The sequence below is a fragment of the Hyperolius riggenbachi genome, chromosome 9, assembly GCF_040937935.1.
Source record: "Hyperolius riggenbachi isolate aHypRig1 chromosome 9, aHypRig1.pri, whole genome shotgun sequence".
Lineage (NCBI taxonomy): Eukaryota > Metazoa > Chordata > Amphibia > Anura > Hyperoliidae > Hyperolius > Hyperolius riggenbachi.
The window spans coordinates 149,093,786-149,116,596 of NC_090654.1; the positions used below are offsets into that span (position 1 = coordinate 149,093,786).

Here is a 22,811-nt window from a genome sequence, read left to right on the forward strand (position 1 = left end):
TTGTTTTTCTTAGCATTTAAGTAAAGGGGCTTTTAGGACCATTGTAGCCCCCCACACACTCCAATGAGTTCTGGTTCACCATGAGCTTGCTGGTTAGTCTGTACCTCTCGGTGTTACAAGCCCTACTCCTTAGTAGAGATGGGAGGTCCGGATCTTTTCAAGGATTCGGATGATTCAAAATCGGATCATTGCAAAGATCCGGATCTTTGAACTAAATCTTTGAATCATTTTACTAGGGAAGCAGACTGGGGGTGAAAGGACTAGCAGGACAGGACTTTCCCTGCACTGTACATTCTGTTCAAGCCTGGCTGCTAATATAGCAAGCTATGTGTCAACTTCACTGATATATTTTACTTTTAGTTCTGTTTTAAAGGACTCACGAGGCCAAATAGTAAAAAAAAAAAAAAGTTAAATATCTGCATGATATTTTAATGCACGGAGGACGCCATCCGTGCCGTTCCGCCGGGTCCCCGCTGCTCATTAGCCCCCCGGGTCGGTCTCTCCTGCCTCTGCTAAAATCGCCACTTGAGCCGCTGCGCAGTCTGCACAGACGCGAGTGCGGCTGCACAGCTCTAGGGCCCCCCCCCCCCCCCAATCTACGCTACAGGAGACAGCCTGTAGCGTAGATTGGGGGGGGGGGGGGCCCTAGAGCTGTGATCGGGGGGGGGGGGGGGGTTCTAGAGCTGCGGCTGTGAGGTCGGGAGCCGGCCCGGGGGGGCTAATGAGCAGCGGGGACCCGGCGGAACGGCACGGAGGGTGTCCTCCGTGTATTAAAATATCATGCAGGTATTTAACTTTTTTTTTTTAACATTTGGCCTCGTGAGATATGTGGACTTGTGCAGGATGTGGACTCGTGCGGTGCACAGTAAGAGGTGCAGCAGAGTGAGGTGTTGGGGTGCACAGTGAGGTGTGCAGCAGAGAAGGTTTCTGTGGTGCACAGTGAGGGGTGCAGGAGAGTGCTGGGGGCACAGTGAGGGGTGGTGGGGCAGAGTGTGGGGTGCAAAAGAGTGAGAGGTGCAGGAGAATTTGAGGGTGCTAATGGGGAAGGGAGAGATGCAGCAGGAAGATTGTGCTTGTGCACATACTGAGGATCTGGATAAAGGGCAAAAAACACATTTCCAACCAGTCTCTGTATTGTCTCCCCCTTGCCTCTCACTGTGCTGACAAACACTGTACAGGAGGCGGGGGAGGGGTTCACTCACACACTGAACACAGGCACTCAGGCAGAAGCTGCAGTTCCTGTTTCATCCACTGTGAACCGAATCGTTCATTGTGATGATCCAGATGATTCGACTCACAAAAAAGATCCGGATCAAAGATCCGAATCATTCATGATCCGGACAACACTACTCCATAGAGCCAAATTAATCCATGCCATGCACTGATGAGGATCAAACAATCTGAAACAGTCTGTATGCATGTTGGATTATTATGGCTCTACAAATTAACAAGCTGAAACATCATTGCATTTGAGCGGTTCTGGAAGTGCGTTTAGCTTCTAAGGGTAACAATGGTTAATTTGCATTTATTCAGCAGTGATGCACTGGGAGACATCTCAAGCTCACTCCAACCTGAATTATCGCAAATTCTTTCTGTTTTAAGAAAGCAAACTTGTTTTTCTTAGCATTTTAGTAAGGGGGCTTTTAGGACCATTGTAGCCCCTCACACACTCTAATAAGTTCTGGTTCACCATGAGCTAACTGGTTAGTCTGTACCTCATAGTAGAAACACCAAATTTACAGGGTATGTAGATGGGGGCAGTGACTACAAGAGGAAAATTTTTGTTCAAAAAGACCCTATAGTTTTTGAGAAAAATCGATTTTAAAATTCTCCTGACCGTGGGAAAATTAAACGCACGCCGACTTTAGCGGTTAATAGCAAAGCCCCCTTAAAAGCTAGAAACACCAAAATTACTGGGAATGTTAAAGGGGAACTTCGGCCTAAACAAACATACTGTCATCAAGTTACATTAGTTATATTAATTAGAATAGATAGGTAATATAATCTCTTACCCACCCTGTTTTAAAAGAACAGGCAAATGTTTGTGATTCATGGGGGCTGCCATCTTTGTCATGGGGGCAGCCATCTTTTTGGTTGAAAGGAGGTGACAAGGAGCAGGAGACACAGTTCCAACTATCATGTGTCCTAATTACCCCTCCCAGCTGCACACGCTAGGCTTCAAATGTCAAATTCAAAATGTAAAAAAAAAAAATTGCACCAAAACAGCAGAAAGAGAACAACAAAATCAGAAATCCCATCATGCTTTGCACAGCATCAGGGGGAAAAAGCCCGGGCAGTTTTCTTCTGTGCAGCTAAAAATGAGGTTTGTATAAGAGAAACAAAGTTCTGATGCTGTGAAACTGTTAAAGAAACACCAGGCCTTTTCAGTGCTGCTGAGTCGATTTTTAGTCCGGATGTTCACTTTAAAGGGATACTGTAGGGGGGGGGGGGGGGTCAGGGGAAAATGAGTTGAACTTCCCCGGGGCTTCTAATGGTACCCCGCAGACATCCTGTGCCCGTGCACCCGCTCACCGATGCTCTAGCCCCGCCTCCGGTTCACTTCTGTAATTTCAGACTTTAAAGTCTGAAAACCACTGCGCCTGTGTTGCCATGTCCTCGCTCCCTCTGATGTCACCAGAAGCCAAGCCTTCCCCTCTCCCCCCTCCAATCCACGGACAAGGGGCTCTTCCCCACCTCCATTGCCCCAGGAGGAGATAGGGGCGATGACTTCCCGGGGGGGGGGGGGGGGGGGTTCATGGTGGCATCTGGGAGTCCCCTTTAAGAAGGGGCCCCCAGATGCCCACCCCCCCTCCCAGGAGAAATGAGTATAGGGGTACCCATTTCCACAAAGGGTTAAATGAAATAAAACCACGACAACGAAAAAAGTCCTTTAATGTTCTTAATTAACCAGAAATACTAACCAGTACCTTTAAGAAAAAGTTCCCACGCCAATATCCTCGGGAAAAGTTCCCACGCTATAATCTGTTATGTCCCATGACAAAAGTATCCTTTATCTTACGATCTTCAGAAATACCTGTACCTTTAAAAAAAAAAAAGTTCCCACGCCAATATCCTGTGCTATCATCTGCGTACATTAAAGATCCCCGCCGACCCCCAAATAGCAGAGAATGCGTCCTGCACCGGGTGCCAGCCTAGGTGGGGGTTGACAGGTGAAGGCAGGTGGGGAGAGACAGCGGAAGCCGCAGCTATGAGTCTTGCACAGGACGCATTCTAAGCTATACTAACCGGTTCATGAATGATCCGGTTCTTTTTAATGAATTGAATCGGCTCTTTTTCCTTTGAAACTTTAAAAATCGATTTTTAATTTCCCTCTTGTTCCCACTGTTCTTCTTAACATTTCCAGCAATTTTGGTGTTTCTAGCTTTTAAGGGGACTTTGCTATTAACCGCTAAAGTTGGCGGGCGTTTAATTTTCCCTCGTTCAGAAGGAGAATTTTAAAATACATTTTCATAAAAACTATAAGGTCTTTTTAAAATGTTCCTCTTGTAGTCCCTGACCCCCTCCAGGTGTTAGACCCCTTGAAACATCTTTTGCATCACTTTTGTGGCCAGCATAAATGTTTCTAGTTTTAAAAGTTCGCCTCCACATTGAAGTCTATTGCGGTTCGCGGAAGTTCGCAAACCTAAAAATCGGAGGTTCGAGCCATCTCTATTCACAACCTAATACAGGCTACAGAACTAGCCTTTAACCACGTGAGGACCGTAGGCTTTACCCCCCCTTAAGGAAAAGACCCTTTTTTTCCATTCAGACCACTGCAGCTTTCACGGTTTATTGCTCGCTCATACAACCTACCACCTAAATGAATTTTGGCTCCTTTTCTTGTCACTAATAAAGCTTTCTTTTGGTGTTATTTGATTGCTGCTGCGATTTTTACTTTTTATTATATTCAAGACATGAATTTTGTCAAAAAAAAAAAAAAGGTTTTTAACTTTGTGCTGATATTTTTCAAATAAAGTAAAATTTCTGTATACATGCAGCACGAAAAATGTGGACAAACGTTTTTAATAAAAAAAAAAAAAAAAAACCATTCAGCCTATATTGATTGGTTTGGGTAAAAGTTATAGCGTTTACAAAACTATGGTGCAAAAAGTGATTTTTCCCATTTTGAAGCATCTATGACTTTTCTGACCACCTGTCATGTTTTATGTTTTTGTCACAAGTTGGCGGAAATTGATTTTAATTGTTTTTTTTTCACAAAGTGTCATTTTCCGCTAACTTGTGACAAAAAACAAAATCTTCTATGAACTCACCATACTCCTAACGGAATACCTTTGGGTGTCTTCTTTCTAGAATGGGGTCATTTGTGGAGTTCCTATACTGCCCTGGCATTTTAGGGGCCCTAAACCGTGAGGAGTAGTCTTGAAACCAAATGTCGCAAAATGACCTGTGAAATCCTAAAGGTACCCATTGGACTTTGAGCCCCTTAGCGTACTTGGGGTGTAAAAAAGTGCCACACGTGTGGTACCACCGTACTCAAGAAGTAGTATAATGTGTTTTGGGGTGTATTTTTACACATACCCATGCTGGGTGGGAGAAATATTTCTGTAAATGACAATTGTTTGATTTTTTTTTTTTACACACAATTGTCCATTTACAGAGAGATTCCTCCCACTCAGCATGGGTATGTGTAAAAATACACCCCAAAACACATTATACTACTTCTCCTGAGTGCGGCGATACCACGTGTGGCACTTTTTTGCAGCCTAGGTGCGCTAAGGGGCCCAACGTTCTATTCACAGGTCATTTTGAGGCATTTGTTTTCTAGACTACTCCTCACGGTTTAGGACCCCTAAAATGCCAGGGCAGTATAGGAACCCCACAAGTGACCCCATTTTAGAAAGAAGAAACCCCAAGGTATTCCGTTAGGTGTATGGCGAGTTCACAGATTTTATTTTTTGTCACAAGTTAGTGAAAAATGACACTTTGTGAAAAAAAAACAATAAAAATCAATTTCCGCTAACTTTTGACAAAAAATAAATTCTATGAACTCGTCATACACCTAACAGAATACCTTGGGGTGTCTTTTCTAAAATGGGGTCACTTGTGGGGTTCCTATACCGCCCTGGAATTTTACGGGCCCAAAACCGTGAGGAGTAGTCTGGAAACCAAATGTCTCAAAATGACTGTTCAGGGGTACAGTATAAGCATCTACAAATTTTGATGACAGGTGGTCTATGAGGGGGCGAATTTTGTGGAACCGGTCATAAGCAGGGTGGCCTTTTAGATGACAGGTTGTATTGGGCCTGATCTGATGGATAGGAATGCTAGGGGGGGGGTGACAGGAGGTGGTTGATGGGTGTCTCAGGGGGTGGTTAGAGGGGAAAATAGATGCAATCATTGCACTGGGGAGGTGATCGGAAGGGGGTCTGAGGGGGATCTGAGGGTTTGGCCGAGTGATCAGGAGCCCACACGGGGCAAATTAGGGCCTGATCTGATGGGTAGGTGTGCTAGGGGGTGACAGGAGGTGATTGATGGGTGTTTCAAGGTGTGATTAGAGGAGGGGGGAATAGATGCAAGCAATGCACTGGCGAGGTGATCAGGACTGGGGTCTGAGGGCGTTTTGAGGGTGTGGGCGGGTGATTGAGTGCCCTAGGGGCAGAAAGTGGTCTAATCTGATGGGTAGCAGTGACAGGGGGTGATTGATGGGTAATTAGTGGGTGTTTAGGGTAGAGAACAGACGTAAACAATGCACTTGGGAGGTGATCTGACGTCGGATCTGCGGGCTATCTATTGGTGTGGGTGGGTGATCAGATTGCCGGCAAGGGGCAGGTTAGGGGCTGATTGATGGGTGGCAGTGACAGGGGGTGATTGATGGGTGATTGACAGGTGATCAGGGGGATAGATGCATACAGTACACAGGGGGTTGGGGGGGGGGGGTTCTGGGGAGAATCTGAGGGGTGGGGTGATCAGGAGGGAGCAGAGGGCAGTTTAGGGCATAAAAAAAAATAGCGTTGACAGATAGTGACAGGGAGTGATTGATGGGTGATTAGGGGGGTGATTGGGTGCAAACAGTGGTCTGGGGGGTGGGCGGGGGAATCAGTGTGCTTGGGTGCAGACTAGGGTGGCTGCAGCCTGCCCTGGTGTGGTGGTCCCTCGGACACTGGGACCACCAGGGCAGGAGGCAGCCTGTATAATGCACTTTGTATACATTATACACATTGTATGCAGCGATCCGGGTGCTAGTAACCCGCCAGAGCTTCCGAACGGGCGGCGGGTTACAGCGCGAGGGGGGGCGGAGCCAGTCCCCGGCGGAGGATCGCGTCACGAATGACGCGATCGCTCCGCCCATGCCCGTACAAGGACCGCCGCCAATTGTACATGCGGCGGTCCTTGCGGGATCCACTTTCCGGCCGCCCCTGTGCAGTGGGCGGTCGGTAAGTGGTTAAAGAGGAGCTGTTAGGTATAGGGTCTCAGAGAAAATAAACACATATATCAGTAGCTAAAGATTGGCTGTACATTACATATGCATTTCACTGTCCACGTTTGGATTTCACAGAATTTGTATATAGTATATGCAGAGAATGATGCTCCTGACAGCTCATGGCAGGTTCCATGTTTGTGAAGCCAAATGTGTCGTCATGTCCTGCCTGCTTCTGATCACAGAACAGCTCATACTGAATAACACTAGTTTGCAGTGAATATTAATGAGCCATGTGGCTAGGAACAATAGCGGACTCCTGCAGTGTACGCTGCCCCGAGATTTATCTGTGCTGTGGCTGGACTGAGTTTTAGAAGCTGCTGAAACTTGATCCCGTCTTCTCCTTAGCAGCCGAGGGGAGGGCCCCAGAATGCTTTGCAGTATGTTATGCGGCTTGCGTCCTGCTTAGGTCTAAGCTTTTCTGATAAGCACACATCAAAGGTAAGAGAGATCTTTATCTTCAGTAATGTCTTTTTGGCTTCCTTCTAAACTGTTTAACACAGGAGACTAGAGGTTTAAATTAGCTTCTGCAGCCTGACAGTTACTCTTTAAGCAGTGGCGTAGCTAAGAACCTGTGGGCCCCGATGCAAGTTTTACATTAGGGCCCCCCTAAGCACTCTATACAGACCAATTGATACAACACACCAAAACCAGTCAAGGACAACCACAGTGTCAGAAGTGCAAGAAGGAGATGGGGAACAGTTTGGTAATGACTACTACTATTCAAATTAACTATAGAAGTGAATATTATCATAACAGGACCAATAAAGAGCTAATTCTGTGACTGAGGGTGGGCCCCTAGGGGCCCCACTAGCCCAAGGGCCCTGATGCGGTCGCTACCTCTGCACCCCTTATTGCTACACTTCTGCCTTTAAGCCAGTGTTGCTAACAGTCAGTAAATTTACTGGCGATCCGTAAATTTACATACAAATTTAGCTGCCCATGAATTCCGTAAGGAATTCAGCAGCATCCATAAAAGGCTGGCCAATCCGTAAAAGGCCACCTTGTGAGCAGGAGGGGTGGCAGCGCAGTGAAGGGGGAGCGGCAGGCACAGTGTGGGGAAGGGGAAACATCTACCCCCCTTCTCCCACTTTGGGGTCCCCCTACCTCGCTCCCCCCAACAGAATTTAAAAAAAAAAAATTGTGCGTGGCTGGCAGCGGGCAGGGACTTACCTCTGCCTACATCCTGCTCGCAGACCTCCTTGTTATCGGACCAGTCTGTACCATATCACCTCAAAGGATGAAACATAGTGGGCCACCATAGCGTAAAACTGTATAAAGTTTATTTATAAAAAGGATGTACACTTACAAACACGCGGATTCATATGCGTACAGAGTTTTATCGGGCTCTACCTTGTACGTAGGCCTCTCAGTAGGTAATAGAGGTAATATGGTACAGACAATAGCAAGGAGGTCTACGAGGAGGATCCTGTGAAGGCTGGGGCGGCCTGATGACCCCATAGGCGCTGAAGACCTATCTAAAAAGAAGGTCATACTGTAACGGTGCCCACTGCTCTGGGGTGTGGTGGTGGTATTCAAAGGTTGGAGTGTCGGCTTAGCCAGGATCTCTATTGAAGACAGTGATTTACATGGACTTGCTGCCTATATTAAAGAGACACTGAAGCGAGTAAAAAAACGTGCTTATTCTCTTATATTCAGCAGGGGCATGTGTGCCCCTGCTAAACCGCCGCTATCCCGCCGCACAGCGGGGGTTCCTTACCCCCCCCCCCAATCCCTCCCCCCTGCAAAATCAATGACCAACTTGGTCGTAGATTTTGCTGCTCCTAGAGGCAGGGCTAACGGCTGCAGCCCTGCCTCACAGCGCGTCTATCAGCGGCGCATCGCCGCCTCTCCCCCGCCCCTCTCAGTGAAGGAAGACTGAGAGGGGCGGGGGAGAGGCGGAGATACGCGCTGACAGACGCGTGTGAGGCAGGGCTGCAGCTGTTAGCCCTGCCTCAATGTGGAAGAGATCCCCGGCGAGGACGGAGGAGATTTGGGGGGTAAGGGACCCCCGTTGTGCGGCGCGATAGCGGCAGTTTAGCAGGGGCACACATGCCCCTGCTGAATATAAGAGAAGAAGCGAGTTTTATACTCCCTTCAGATTCTCTTTAAGGACTTGTTTACCACTGAGCGCTATCTTTTGGTTTCTAACATTGACTTTGTTGTTTAAGAAGCACACCGCCAAATTGCAATACCCTAACTTGATATCCACGCAGTTTATTTTAAATGTAATTCTTTTTCAAACTGGCTTGTCAGACCGCGACCTGACAAATCCAGGCCGGCTAAGCCGCAAAGTGCCTTACCCGCTGCCTCTTACGGATGCCTGCGTCCCCCCACACCTGATCAATGAGCTGCAGCAGGACTTCAGGACTTGGCCTGCCAGAACTTGTCAGGTATATCATCTGTATCCATAATTAAATCCACTCTCAGTTCGAATTGAGACAGGGCAAGGGTGGAGAGTTTCCAGTTAAAAGCTATAACCCAGCGGCCAGCCAATAATAAGGAATAGAGGCGCATATAAGTGCGAGTGATTGATGGAGTTTCAGCGTATAAGAGAGTCTGAGCTGGGGAGCACGACACAGAAACAGCAGTGATCCTTTTAAAAAATACCCAAATCTCAGCCCAAAAAGACTGTACAGTCTCAAAATATCTGGGAGAGGCTGCCCATCACCCAGCAACCACTAAAACATAAGGGAGAATGTACAGGTAAAATGCTATGCAATTTTAAGGGGGTGTTCTACCATCTCATTAAAAGTTTAAGGGCACTTTCTTTAAGACAGAGAGAGGGAGAGACTTTCCGAGTTTGCTCAAAAATGACTACCCACTGCCTATCGGGGAGAACAATCCCCAGCTCAGACTCCCAGTCCAAAGGATATTTAGGTTTATGGTCTGTTAAAGACACAATCATTTCTTCATAAAGGGAAGAGATTAGCCCCCTAAAGTGGATGCGAGACCAAATATTGCTTTCTTCATTTTTAGCCCCTTATACATATTCTATTGGACATTCTTCCCCCCAAAAGATTTTTTTTTATTTATTTATTTGATACCTAATGTTTTGTAAAACTAATGTATCCCCTCCCCCAGCGTCTGGCCAGCGCCTCGGCGTTCTGTCCTATGCCGAAAGAGCATCTGGGAACTCAGCCAGGAGAGGAGGAGGCTTCTGCAGGAGGAGGAGGAGGAGGAGGGGGCGTTACCAGCCAAGCCAGGCCATGTGGTAATGTGCAGATTAGTGATGGGAATTCCGGCTCTTCTCAGAGAATCGGCTCTTCTGAATCGGCTCCCATTAAAGAGCCGGCTCTTACGGCTCTCAATCGGCTCTTCATTAAATATCACTGGACACCACTCAGAATCGGAGTAAAAGCCCCGCCCCCGTCTCCATGACAACTCCAGACTGCTTCGCTGACTGGGGCAATCCCTCCTGCTACTGCTCTGCTCTGCCCCATACACTCCTACAAGCTGCAACTACAGGACTACATCTCCCAGCATGCCTCAGCGCCCTTTATTACACAGCAAATCAGAGCTGTGTGGGGCGGCTGAGGCAACGGCTCTTTTAAAACTGAGAGCCGGCTCTTGTCGTTCACAGCAGAGACGGCTCTTAGAGCCGGCTCGTTCGCGAACAACCCATCACTAGTGCAGATCAGCATGGTGACTAATGAGGGAAGCGAGCAGCGCTCTGGCTGTCATAGCTCTGTATACTTAACACACAGGAGCTTTCTGTGTGCTTCCTGTGTGTGTAATATACAGCGCTGTGACAGGGCACTGCTTGCCTTGCTCATTACATGGAGTCTCTGCGCTGATCTGCAGAGGCCAGTGCAAAGATCAATCAGGAGGCACAGAGATCAGAGCTGGCTTCCGTGAGCTGCAGACTGCTGACACTTCAGAGTTCATGACCTCTCCAGCCCGCAGACAGTCACAAACCATGTCAGAGGAAGGGGGAAGCAGCTGGTGATTTATTCAGAACAAATGTAACCTGTTAGTTGCTGGATTGTGCTGCATCATCATCGATTTCCTCTTTCTAACTTCTCTTGTTCAGTTTGCTTCTTTATCTCCTCTTCCCTCTCTTGATTTCCCTTTTCCTCTCTTAAGGTAGCCATACACTGGTCGATTTGCCATCAGATTCGACCAACAGATATATCCCTCTCTGATCGAATCTGATCAGAGAGGGATCGTATGGCTACCTTTACTGCAAACAGTTTGTGAACCGATTTCAGCTTGAAACCGATCCCAATCTGTGGTGGTGGTGCTGCCGCCGCTCCCGCCCGCATACATTACCTGCTCCGCCGCCGCGAATCCTCCCGGTCACCGCTGCTCCGTCTCCGCTCTGGTCTCCGGCATGCTTCACTTCTTCCTGCCTGGCAGGAAGTTTAAACAGTAGAGCGCCCTCTACTGTTTAAACTTCCTGCCAGGCTAGAAGAAGTGAAGCATGCCGGAGACCAGAGCGGAGACGGAGCAGCGGTGACCGGGAGGACTCGCGCCGGCGGAGCAGGTAATGTACGCGGGCTCTATTGCGTCGGTCGTCGGGCACTCGAACGCCGCTAGCGACGCGCTCCCTACCCGCGGGCGATCGACGGTAATTTTCCGCACGGAGCGATCGACGCGATCGGACGGGATAGATCGAAAAATAAACTGCAGCCATTCTTACACCGTTAATGGCAAGGTTCTCAAACTTTGCATAGTTGGTCACTGGGTGACTAGGATTAATATTTGGAAAAGTAGGTGGAGCCTACAAGAGCCAATCAAAATGCACCTATTGATTTTCAAGGGGAATATTGAAACTGCAGCCATTCTTACACTTTTAATGGCAGAGGCCTCAAACCTGCTACAGTCGGTCGTTAAAGCGAACCTTAAGTCAAGTAAAAAAAAAATGAGATTTACTCACCTGGGGCTTCCCTCAGCCCCCAGCAGCCGATCGGTGGCCAGGAGGTCGCAATAGCAGCATAGGGGGCGATATACAGGCTGGGAACGCGAACAATCACTCGCGTTCCCATGCCTGTCGGCCGGTGACGGCCAAACCGGAAGTCGTCGCCGGCGGGTCCTGGGACATCGGAGCGGAGCTGCGAGGGCACCGATCGGCTGCTGGGGGCTGAGGGAAGCCCCAGGTGAGTAAATCTCATTTTTTTTTACTTGACTTAAGGTTCGCTTTAAGTGTCTGCGGTTCAAATTCAGTAAAGGGGTCGAGCCACAAACAGCCAGATTTCTTTGCTGGATAAACTGCTTCCAGTCACACAATTTTGATGCCAGGAATCCAAAAGCTCACAAACTTGGTCATTGAGTAGTGACGGTGTGTCAAGGTTACAAAAAGTGGGTAGAGTTAAAAACAGATTTTTCTGGGAAATTGTAAACTGCAGCCTTTCTTCATTGTTAATGGCAGGGTTCTCAAACTTTGCACAGCTGGTTACTGGGTGACTGGGATTAATATTCAGAAAAGTGGGTGGAGCCTAAAAATGTCAACTGTTAATGGCACAAGCCTCAAACCTGGTACAGTTGGTAATTGGGTCACTGGGGTTCAAATTCAGAAAAGGGGACAGAGCCACAAACAGTGAATCAGATTTGTTTCATTTCATGGGAAAATACAAATGATTGATGCCAAGGACCTGAAAGCTCACAAACTTAGTCATTGAGTGACTGTGTGTCAAGGTTACAAACAGTGGGCAGACCCCAAAAAAATTCACTGGGAAAATGTAAACTGCAGCCATTCTTACACTGTTTATGGCAGGGTTCCCAAACTGTGCCCAGATTACTATTCAGGGAGGTGGGTGGACCCTATAATAGCCAATCAAAATTCACCTGTTGATTTTCAAGTGGAATATTTAAATTGCTGCCATTTTTACACTGTTAATAGCAGATGCCTCAAACCTGCTACAGTTGGCCATTGGGTGACTGGGGTTCAAATGCTGGAGAGGGGGTGAAGCCACAAACAGCCAATCTGATTGGTTTAATTTCTATTGAAATATACAAATTATTGATGCCAAGGACCCCAAAGGTCACATACTTGGTCATTGAGTGTTTGAACGTTAGGGTTAGAAAGTGGGCTGAGCCAACACCAGTCAAATACATACCCGGGCAATGCCGGGTCATCAGTGGGTGGAGACAAATACAAATGTCACTGGGAAAATGTAAACTGCAGCCATTCTTACACTGTTAATGGCAGGGTTCTTAAACTTTGCACAGTTGGTCACTGGGTGACTGGGATTAATATTCAGAAAAGTGGGTGGAGCCTACAAAAGTGAATCAAACTTTCCCTTATTGCTTTTCAAGGGGAATATTTAATTGCTGCCATTCTTGCACTGTTAATGGCACAGGTCTCAAACCTGCTACAGTTGGTTATTGGGGTTCAAATTCAGAAAAGGGGGTGGAGCCACAAACAGCCAATCAGATTTTTTTCATTTCAATGCAAATTATTAATACCAAAGACCGCAAAGCTCACAAACTTGGTCATTGAGTAATTGTGTGTTAGGGTTAGAAAAAGTATGCGGAGCCAACACCAGCCAAATACATACCCGGGCAACCAGCTAGTGAGGTGATATTATTGCATATTATGTGCGGACAGTTGCGCTAAGGGGCCCACTGCTGTCAGTCATATAGAGGGGTCAGCCATTCTGTAATGAGGTCTGATTTTATTACATATCATGTGGGGACATTTGCACTGGGCCTATGGCGTCGCCATAGACTAACATGTTTTCCGGACGCAGATTGGCGCAACTCGATGGAGCACCGCAGCGGTAATGCAGCTCTTGACCTGCATCGGGTATGCGACGAAAACATCACTTACGTCGCGCCGTAATGCCGTAGTATGAAAGTTTCTATAGACTTACATTGCATGGCAGTGGAGTATGGTAAAAATACTGCCTCGCCTCGGTGTGAAAGGGCCCTAAAGTTGGCCACACACTATGCAATATGACTAACATTTTTTTTCAATCTTACCAACATCCATATACAGTGGTGTGAAAAACTATTTGCCCCCTTCCTGATTTCTTATTCTTTTGCATGTTTGTCACACTTAAATGTTTCTGCTCATCAAAAAACATTAACTATTAGTCAAAGATAACATAATTGAACACAAAATGCAGTTTTAAATGATGGTTATTTATTTAATAAGAAAAAAAAAAAAAAAAAAAACCTACATGGAGCTGTGTGAAAAAGAAATTGCCCCCTGAACCTAATAACTGGTTGGGCCACCCTTAGCAGCAATAACTGCAATCAAGCGTTTGCGATAACTTGCAACGAGTCTTTTACAGCGCTCTGGAGGAATTTTGGCCCACTCATCTTTGCAGAATTGTTGTAATTCAGCTTTATTTGAGGGTTTTCTAGCATGAACCACCTTTTTAAGGTAATGCCACAACATCTCAATAGGATTCAGGTCAGGACTTTGACTAGGCCACTCCAAAGTCTTCATTTTGTTTTTCTTCAGCCATTCGGAGGTGGATTTGCTGGTGTGTTTTGGGTCATTGTCCTGCTGCAGCACCCAAGATCGCTTCAGCTTGAGTTGACGAACAGATGGCCGGACATTCTCCTTCAGGATTTTTTGGTAGACAGTAGAATTCATGTTTCCATCTATCACAGCAAGCCTTCCAGGTCCTGAAGCAGCAAAACAACCCCAGACCATCACACTACCGCCACCATATTTTACTGTTGGTATGATGTTCTTTTGCTGAAATGCTGTGTTACTTCTATGTCAGATGTAACGGGACACGCACCTTCCAAAAAGTTCAACTTTTGTCTCGTCGGTCCATAAGGTATTTTCCCAAAAGTCTTGGCAATCATTGAGATGTTTTTTAGCAAAATTGAGACGAGCCTTAATGTTCTTTTTGCTTAAAAGTGGTTTGCGCCTTGGATATCTGCCATGCAGGCCGTTTTTGCCCAGTCTCTTTCTTATGGTGGAGTCGTGAACACTGACCTTAATTGAGGCAAGTGAGGCCTGCAGTTCTTTAGATGTTGTCCTGGGGTCTTGTGTGGCCTCTCGGATGAGTTTTCTCTGCGCTCTTGGGGTAATATTGGTCGGCCGGCCACTCCTGGGAAGGTTCATCACTGCTCCATGTTTTTGCCATTTGTGGATAATGGCTCTCACTGTGGTTCGCTGGAGTCCCAAAGCTTTAGAAATGGCTTTATAACCTTTACCAGACTGATAGATTTCAATTACAGTACTTTTGTTCTCATTTGTTCCTGAATTTCTTTGGATCTTGGCATGATGTCTAGTTTTTGAGGTGCTTTTGGTCTACTTCTCTGTGTCAGATAGCTCCCATTTAAGTGATTTCTTGATTGAAACAGGTGTGGCAGTAATCAGGCCTGGGGGTGACTACAGAAATTGAACTCGGGTGTGATAAACCACAGTTAAGTTACTTTTTAACAAGGGGGGCAATAACTTTTTCACACAGGGCCATGCAGATTTGGAGTTTTTTTTTCTCACTAAATAATAAAAACCATCATTTAAAATTGCATTTTGTGTTCAGTTATGTTAACTTTGACTAATAGTTAACGGTTTTTGATGAGCAGAAACATTTAAGTGTGACAAACATGCAAAAGAATAAGAAATCAGGAAGGGGCAAATAGTTTTTCACACCACTGTATTATAGCACCAAGAGCTTCACTGCGACTTGTCTTACTGTGAGGGCCCATTCATACTTTAGCGTTTTGCCGGCTATTTCGGCAAAACGCTCAAACACTAGCACTTTTGAAAGCGCTAGTGTAATTACACCCTATGGGCCCGTTCTTACTTGGGCGATTTGTGCTAATCGGTGCAGATCGCCCAAAAACATGAAACGCAAACGTGTCGCCTGCACAATTTTCAGGCGATTTCCTGGCGATCGCATTTCAGTGCTATAGAAGCGCTAAACGCGGAGAAATCGTGAAATTGCGGAAAAATCACTACCGCAAAATGCAGGCAAAAATCGCCGGCGTTTTGCGTGTCTAAGTGTGAATGGGCCCTTAGGTAGCATCTTATACTACATAAGTGGTAAGATTGGTGATTGATTGTACAGTCGAAAGTAGATAGACAGCCCATAGTATTATACGGAATCAAACAGAGCAATGAAAATTCAGATCATAGAGAGACATTGATCTATTTGCCACAGTGGGTGGCAATCTATACTTGTATGGGCACCTTTATACAGAATTCATCACATAACTGGGTGCAACACCCACAAATCACTCCTAGCTCTGCTGAGGTGGACTGCTTCTGAAAAAACCTGCTGCCACCATAACAAAAATTACAAATAAGCAATGAATCATTGTCACTGCAGAGTAATACTTTTATCTGTTTACAATAAAAAATATAGTTTTATAAATGAAAAATTAGGTTGGATTACAAGGATTTGACTCTTTCCCTTGAATATATCTGAAAATTCAGAAAATGTATCTGCAGTTATGCCTCTCCTTCCACAGGTTGTATTGTAGTAAATGTAGCTACTTTCCTCAAATTACACCCCCAGCACACACAGACCATGCAGAGATTTCAGAGGCAAGGGGGAGGAGAGAGGCGTGGAGTTTCACAGGCTGGGGGCTGGATATGCAGATCAGCTTTGCCTGTGTGTAATGATGACAAACCGAACATGGCCGCTCTCATTGTATCACAGGAAGAAACAATAATATTCGGTTGAAGCGGTATTTAGCTATATTTGCTGTGTAAACCATCTAAACTTTAGATAAGATACATAGACAAGTTACTTGTTATAATTAGTTTTTCATCTTGGATCCGCTTTAACACCGGTATCTCCACCACATAGCCTATCAAATAAGGAGGGGAACTCCACCCTTCTGCAGAGGCTCCGTGAGCGTAAGTAGTGCCGAATTTGCAAGTAACGAAAAAAATTCAAATTCAGATCTAGGGATATCCTTAATAAACCTAATTTGTAAAAAAAAAAAAAAAAAAGTATATCTGATATCCAAAACGGTTTAGCATAATGCATGTCATTCACCCACCACTCAAATGATCCAGGATCCTTGACTGAAGGGGGGGGGGGGGGTGAGGATCTATGTGGTGATGATGATATGTACAGTAATATGCAGAATATAGCAGCCATATTGCATCTCGTGGAAGCCATATTTTTCATTTTTCTGACTGTATCCTGTGTATGTCTGCTAAACCCAGTCTGGCTTTGGGGGAAGCTGTGATTGTGTGTATGATCGTGTATAGTACATTTGCATCTGAAGGGTGAACTCTTGTGAATAGTAGGAGCAGGAACTGCTTAACTGGTTTGCTAGCCTCTAATTAGGAGATGGCTAATTAGGCCAATAGCAGTCATGTCCCCACCTTTGATCTGCTGTGAAATACGGTCTCAGATGTGTTTGTCACTTGTAACCTGTGCCCCCAGCAAGGAAAGAGGTAATGAGATAACCTCGCTTTTGTCCTGCATCCTGAAAAGGTGTTGCATTGCTTTGAACTTTGTATTCATGTAAACAGCTACCTGTTGACCAAATATACAATCCTGACTAACTGAGTCTGGGAACTTCAAAGGCTAACAGGGAACTCTGGCCAGCAAGGATGTGTTGTCACCTGGAGTAGGGAAGTCTTTTTGATGTGTGTGCTAACTTACAATTTTACCTGTGGAAATTAGATCTATGGGGAAAGGGAAAATCTCTGCAAAGATCAAAAGTGGGACGGGAAAAACCTATAAGTTTGCATATCACAGCCAGAAAAGATATGACAAACGTTCTGTGCAAACCTTCGGAGGCAGGTTGGACTTGTTCCCCCAGGCCACAAATGGGCCTATAAGAACCTGCACAGGACCTTCACAATTTGTAGTTCTTTGGAGGTAGACGCTAGGACTATCCTGGTCTGACCAGAATCGCGTTCTCACAACAACGCTCAGATCTATATGCTGGTAACGTTTATTCCCATTTTATTTTAAGCAAACTGTCTTGTTGTGTATCTTTGTAACATTTATTTGTAATTTTTACTTTGTTTTTGTAAATCTTTTGTATATATTTTCTGCATTGTTCCACTTTTTTTCTGGAATATTAAATCTATTTAATAACTTTGACTTCTGATGTACTAAACTAGCTCATAGCCTAGAAAGAGACTGCAGTGTAATTTACGTTACAAGTTCAGTGCCTGATTGTGCCTTGCTATTGTATTGTGTGTGGTGTTCCCGTGTTTGGCCTAAGCGCAAAGCTGACCCAAATACAAAAACGCGGACTGCGTGCAGAATACTCGACAGCAGAGTGGGAATTGTGGAAGTGTCTAGCAGCAGATAGTGGTGGCAGTGAGAAGTGCTTTGAGGGGCGACAGCCTTGTTGTAGCTTGAAAAAAACTGCTCCGAACCGTATCCGCAGGTGTGCCGCGGGGCCGGTTCCTGACAGGGGGTATTTGGGTTACCTATTAAAGGAACACAGGAAATCACAGGAGGGGATTATCCGAATCTCCTTTTCCATAAAGATACACCATGGGAGACTACTTTATTATACCCCTGGAGAGAAGATTACAAGGGTCCAGGGAATCCCGTTCCAAATGAACCCATAAAGGGCAATCTGTAGTGGAGTACTAACTAACTAACTAGCTGCACAAATTGAGAAGCTAAATAGTGCCAAAGATCCAGAAGGTCCACCCCACCCATTCCCCAAGGTCTTTGAAGGTGCCTATGACTAACCCGCGGGGGGGGGTGCATAATTTGGCTTTCTATTAAATTAAGAAGGGATCCAGAAATGGGCACACGAAGGGCACGGAAAAAATATAGGAGCCTCAGCAGGAGGGTTATTTTATAGGCCGAAATCCTACCCAACCAAGATATCTTGTATGAGAGCCATTCCCTCAGAGTACCCAGGACATGGCAAACAAAGGGGGAAAATTGTGCTTAAACAAAGTATCATAGGTTGAGGTGTGATTAACCCCTAAATAAGGTATATAATACAGGGACCAATCAAAGGAAAAAAGTTTGCCTGGTAAATTTTATATACCTGTGGAGGAAAGTTAATTGGCATCGCTTTTTATTTAAACATTTAATACACTTTATGTTCATATGCATATAGAGTAGGGTATAGTAGTGTATTAGCTAGGCCCATTTTTAACAGTTAGTCGCAAGCAATCAGAAAACCCTCTTATCTAGCATCAGCCAATATTTTCTTAGCAAAAAAATGATACTTTATTCATATACACTTTCATTTTTACCTCTTTCCAGATCACGAATCTGTGGCCCCTTAGGAGCTCCGCCATAGATACATGTGCTTTTCAATCTGGATGACCTTCCATACTCATCAGCTACTTGCTGTACTTGCTGAGCCAGTTCTCTAGTTGGCGCAAGTACTAAACACTAATATAAAATAAAACCAATTTTAAATCAATTTGGTTTAAAATATCCTGTTAGTCAAAAGCAGCTAGCAACATACTTACAATTGGCCCATCACCACGCTCCAGATAAGGTTGATGGTTTATGTGTACCATAGCAGGCAGCAAATACTTAAAAAACAAAAAAAAGTGCAGTGAAATGAGGAATACTGGAACAAATGAAAGTTATACACCATTACAAAAAGTTATAAACCTCCACATACCGCAAGTGTTTTACCAGAACCAGTCTGGGCAATCCCTACTAGGTCTCTACCACTCAAAGCAAGAGGAAATCCTTGGCACTGTATTGGTGTAGGATCCTTAAAACGCTGATCAATGAGAACATCCATTACATACTCTGCAAAATAAAAAGATCACATTCCTTCAAAGTAAGAATACATGAAATATACTTGAGCAAAATGTAAACAAAACATACAAAGACTTACGAGGAAAATTTGCCTGATGGAAATCATATAAAGGTTTTGGGCAGTTCACTCCTCTCACAGTAATCTCTTTCTTTCTTCGCAGATCTTCTACATCATGCTAAATCAAGTAAAAACAATTTACACTAAAGTGAGGTATTCATTTTTGTGAATAACTGCATAAATATAAAATTCTGGTTAACATTAACGATATGAACAGGACAAACCATGGACTACCCCTCACATTCAACCACACACACCACTTGTGTACTTTTTGCAGTTGCCGTTTCTGAAATATTTGCTCAAGGGAGGTACCGGTCCATTTGTGTCATTTTAAAAATAACTGAGGGGGTACATGCGCAGTACTGCTGGAAGTGGATGTGCTGACTAGTAGCTCTGCACATGGATCAGCTTTCGCATTCAATTAGCAGTATCTGAAGTGCAACTCTTAACCCATTCTACCTATAGTGCTGAGTAACATGTCCAGGAAGAGAGGCACAATTGGGCTATGCTTCTTACGAGCTTTGTTTGTGGCCAGCCAAGAAAGACGAACTGCACATGGAGTAAAAAAAATAAAAAAAGTGTGCGCTCTGTCCAGGTTCACCTGACTATATACTGGCTACCTAATTATTTATTGACTAAATAAAATGGCATAGCATTTGCTATGGTCTAGAACTAACTCACCACATTCCCTGCAGGAGTTGGCCCACACAAAATCCATTGCATCTCAACAGGGGTAGCCATGTGCAGACCTATGTCTCCAGGAAATTGAAGGCAGCGGCAAAACCCCACGAGCATCCACTGGGGCATAGGAGGCCTACACATAGAGCCACTGTTGGCAAAGACCTCCAAGGTGGCTTTTCTGAAATACTGCAGGTGTCATATGCTTCACCAGAAAGGCAGCAGGAACTTAGGGAATCAAAGGGAACCTAAACTGAGAAGGATATGGATTTTTCCTGACTCTCCTGCTGATCCTGTGTCTCTAATACTTTTAGCCACAGCCCCTCAACAAGCATGCAGATCAGGTGCTCTGACTGAAGTCAGACTGGATTAGCTGCATGCTTGTTTCAGGTGTGATTCAGTCACCATTGCAGCCAAAGAGATCAGCAGAACTGCCAGGCAACTGGTATTGTTTAACCACCTTGGCGGTAATGACCATTACCACCGCAGTGGATTGCTCAGCCCCTGAAGGGTCTTTTTGAATAAAATTTTCTGTGGGGGGTGTAGCTAGCACTTGGCTAGCTACATCACTACCCCCCCCCCCCCAGCCCGCACCAGCACAGTCTCTCCATAGCCTCCAGGGGTCGCTATGGCGGCGATCGGAACTGCGCATGATGTCATGCCCAATCGTCGCCATAGCACCACCTGAAGCCGGATGGAGAAGTTGCAGCTCTTACGGGATCGCGGCCAGGTAAATATCACAGTCGGCAATCGGGAAGGGGGGGGGGGGGTTAACAGTGCCGGAGTACTTAGGGGAAAGTGTAGCTAGCCTGGTGCTAGCTACACTAACTTAGTTTTTGGTTTTTTTTTCTTCTTTTAAAGCCACCCGCGCGCGTCTGCATGGCCGCAATAAAGGGTGGTTAAAAGGAAACATCCATATCCCTCTCAGTTCAGGTACCCTTTAAATAAGTGACAGCATGCTACTTTTTTTGCAACACTACATGGAGGTGGTAAAATTGAATGTGTATACTAGAGATGGCCTGAACGGTTTGCCCGGCGGGTAGTTCGCACGGATATCAGCTACCCATAGCACGTTTGACCCGCCTCCTATATCTTGTCATTGGGCTTAACTTTGACCCTCTGCATCACAGTTAACAGACACATGGCAGCCAATAAGGCTGCACTCACCCACGGACCACCGCCACCCCCCCCCCCCCCCCCCCCATAAAAACTTATAGTGAGAGCAGGGAGAGCTTGCTGGAGAGATAGGGAAAGCTTTAGGCTGTTGTTGCTCCTCGCTCAATCTTGTTGCTGAAAGCACCCCACAAAAAGCTCCTTTGAGAGCTGATATTCTGAGTGTGACCACAGACATGCATACAGCCCTGTCGCAGCTGGGCCTAGATGCTGTACTGTGCCAGGCCCACACTCTGTATTACCATTGCATATCTTTTCACTGCATTTGTGATTTAACGTACTAAAGCATAGCTGTCTTTGTGGGCGACACTGCATACATAGAGCCCACAGACAGTTGCCAGCCAGGCCAGCTGGGATTTGTAGTCCTACTACTGGCAGCACACTATTATACCAGTGCTTACCTTTCCTCTGTACCTGTGCGACAGCACACTATTATACCAGTGCATACCTTTCCTCTGTACCTGTGCGACAGCACACTATTATACCAGTGCATACCGTTCCACGTTATCTGTGATTGAACGTACTATACCATAACTCCCTTTGTGGGCGACACTGCATACAGCCCACAGAGAGACAGGGACAGTTAGCTAGGCTGTTCTTTATTGCTGAAACCACCCCAAAACAAAAACCATTTTGAGGGCTCATTCTATTTTTGTGTGTGTGTGTGAGAGAGACACTGCATACAGGGCAGGCCACAGTCATTGCTAGGCCTTGCAGTTCTACTACAGTCTATCTATTACAAGCACACTGTCTATCATCACAAGGAGTGCTTAACTTGAAACTGTATTTGTGATCGAAAGTACTATACACTATCTCTCTCTTTCTGTGTTAAAGTACACAGCCAAGTGATGCACACACCACACACACAGCTGCTGTGTATTTGACACTCATTGTGTGCCTCTTTGTGATTATACACACACTGATTACTACTGCATACGCCCCCCCCCCCCCCCCACCACCACCAATATGGGAAAAAATAATAGGCAGAGGCAGGGGTAGGCCACCCGGCAGGTCTGTTCGAGGTCGTGCTGACGTGATTGTGCGCGGCCCTTGACCAAAGTAGTGTTCATAAGGCACGGACCATCAACCCCCAAGATTGCCAGGATGTCAGATGTCCATAAAGGAAATATTTGAGCAGCAGAACCTAATGTCTGCCAGTCACCCCCTTATGCTGGGGATACACGGTACGTTTCTGTACCGTGTATCGACCAGCTGATCTGGCCAGCTGATAATATTCAGCTGGCCCGATCATGCCGCTCGACCCGCGCACGCTCGATTCCCGCCGGTGGACAATGGCAGGGAATCGAGCGGCTGATAAGGACCACCGGCGGGGACGAGCGCGAATCGATCCGCGCGGACGAGCTGGGACACGGCGGGGGTCGATCCGGCAGCTAATCGCCCGCTGGATCGACCCGTGTATGCCTACCATTACCCGGCGTCTGACAGCTGGCTTGGCGGAACTGTTAGCCCGCCAGCTGTTACCATACAAGTGGTGCTGCCTTCCGAAAATTTGAGGCGATTTGGACACTGCAATGGAAGATACCAGGCCGCACTTATTTCTCAAAAAGAGTAGATACCCAAACTGTACAGTGATGTTGAAAGGCAAGTGGTGTCATCTCTGGCACAAAGCGTTGGGTCAAGGGTTCATCTGACCACGGATGCCTGGTCTGCAAAGCACGGTCAGGGCAGGTAAATTACGGGTGCATATTATTTCGGCGTGGTGAGAGACGAATTACGGCTCTCACCGATGCCGCTAAACTCCGAGGTGGCATTAAAAACTATTCCCCCCACTTCCGGTTCCGGCGCCTCATGTAGCGGACGCATCTCCCGGAGCTCC

General features: G+C 46.0%; 3 protein-coding genes across 7 annotated transcripts in view; 1 reads left to right on the forward strand and 2 right to left on the reverse strand.

Annotated features, from left to right (window-relative positions):
* HSD17B7 (hydroxysteroid 17-beta dehydrogenase 7) overlaps positions 1-22,811 on the reverse strand; it is a 1,040,537-nt gene that overhangs the window by 576,698 nt on the left and 441,028 nt on the right. The gene's annotated exons all lie outside the window — the stretch shown is intronic.
* LOC137532751 (probable ATP-dependent RNA helicase DDX17) overlaps positions 1-22,811 on the forward strand; it is a 603,576-nt gene that overhangs the window by 82,207 nt on the left and 498,558 nt on the right. The window lies entirely within an intron of this gene.
* LOC137531765 (probable ATP-dependent RNA helicase DDX17) overlaps positions 1-22,811 on the reverse strand; it is a 111,751-nt gene that overhangs the window by 9,548 nt on the left and 79,392 nt on the right. Inside the window, exons 3-6 of the mRNA XM_068251727.1 lie at positions 19,145-19,241; positions 18,923-19,056; positions 18,765-18,830; positions 18,543-18,684 (exon numbers count right to left, since the gene is read on the reverse strand). Of these exons, the coding sequence (XP_068107828.1) occupies positions 18,543-18,684; positions 18,765-18,830; positions 18,923-19,056; positions 19,145-19,241 (439 nt within the window). The remainder of the gene's footprint in view (positions 1-18,542; positions 18,685-18,764; positions 18,831-18,922; positions 19,057-19,144; positions 19,242-22,811) is intronic.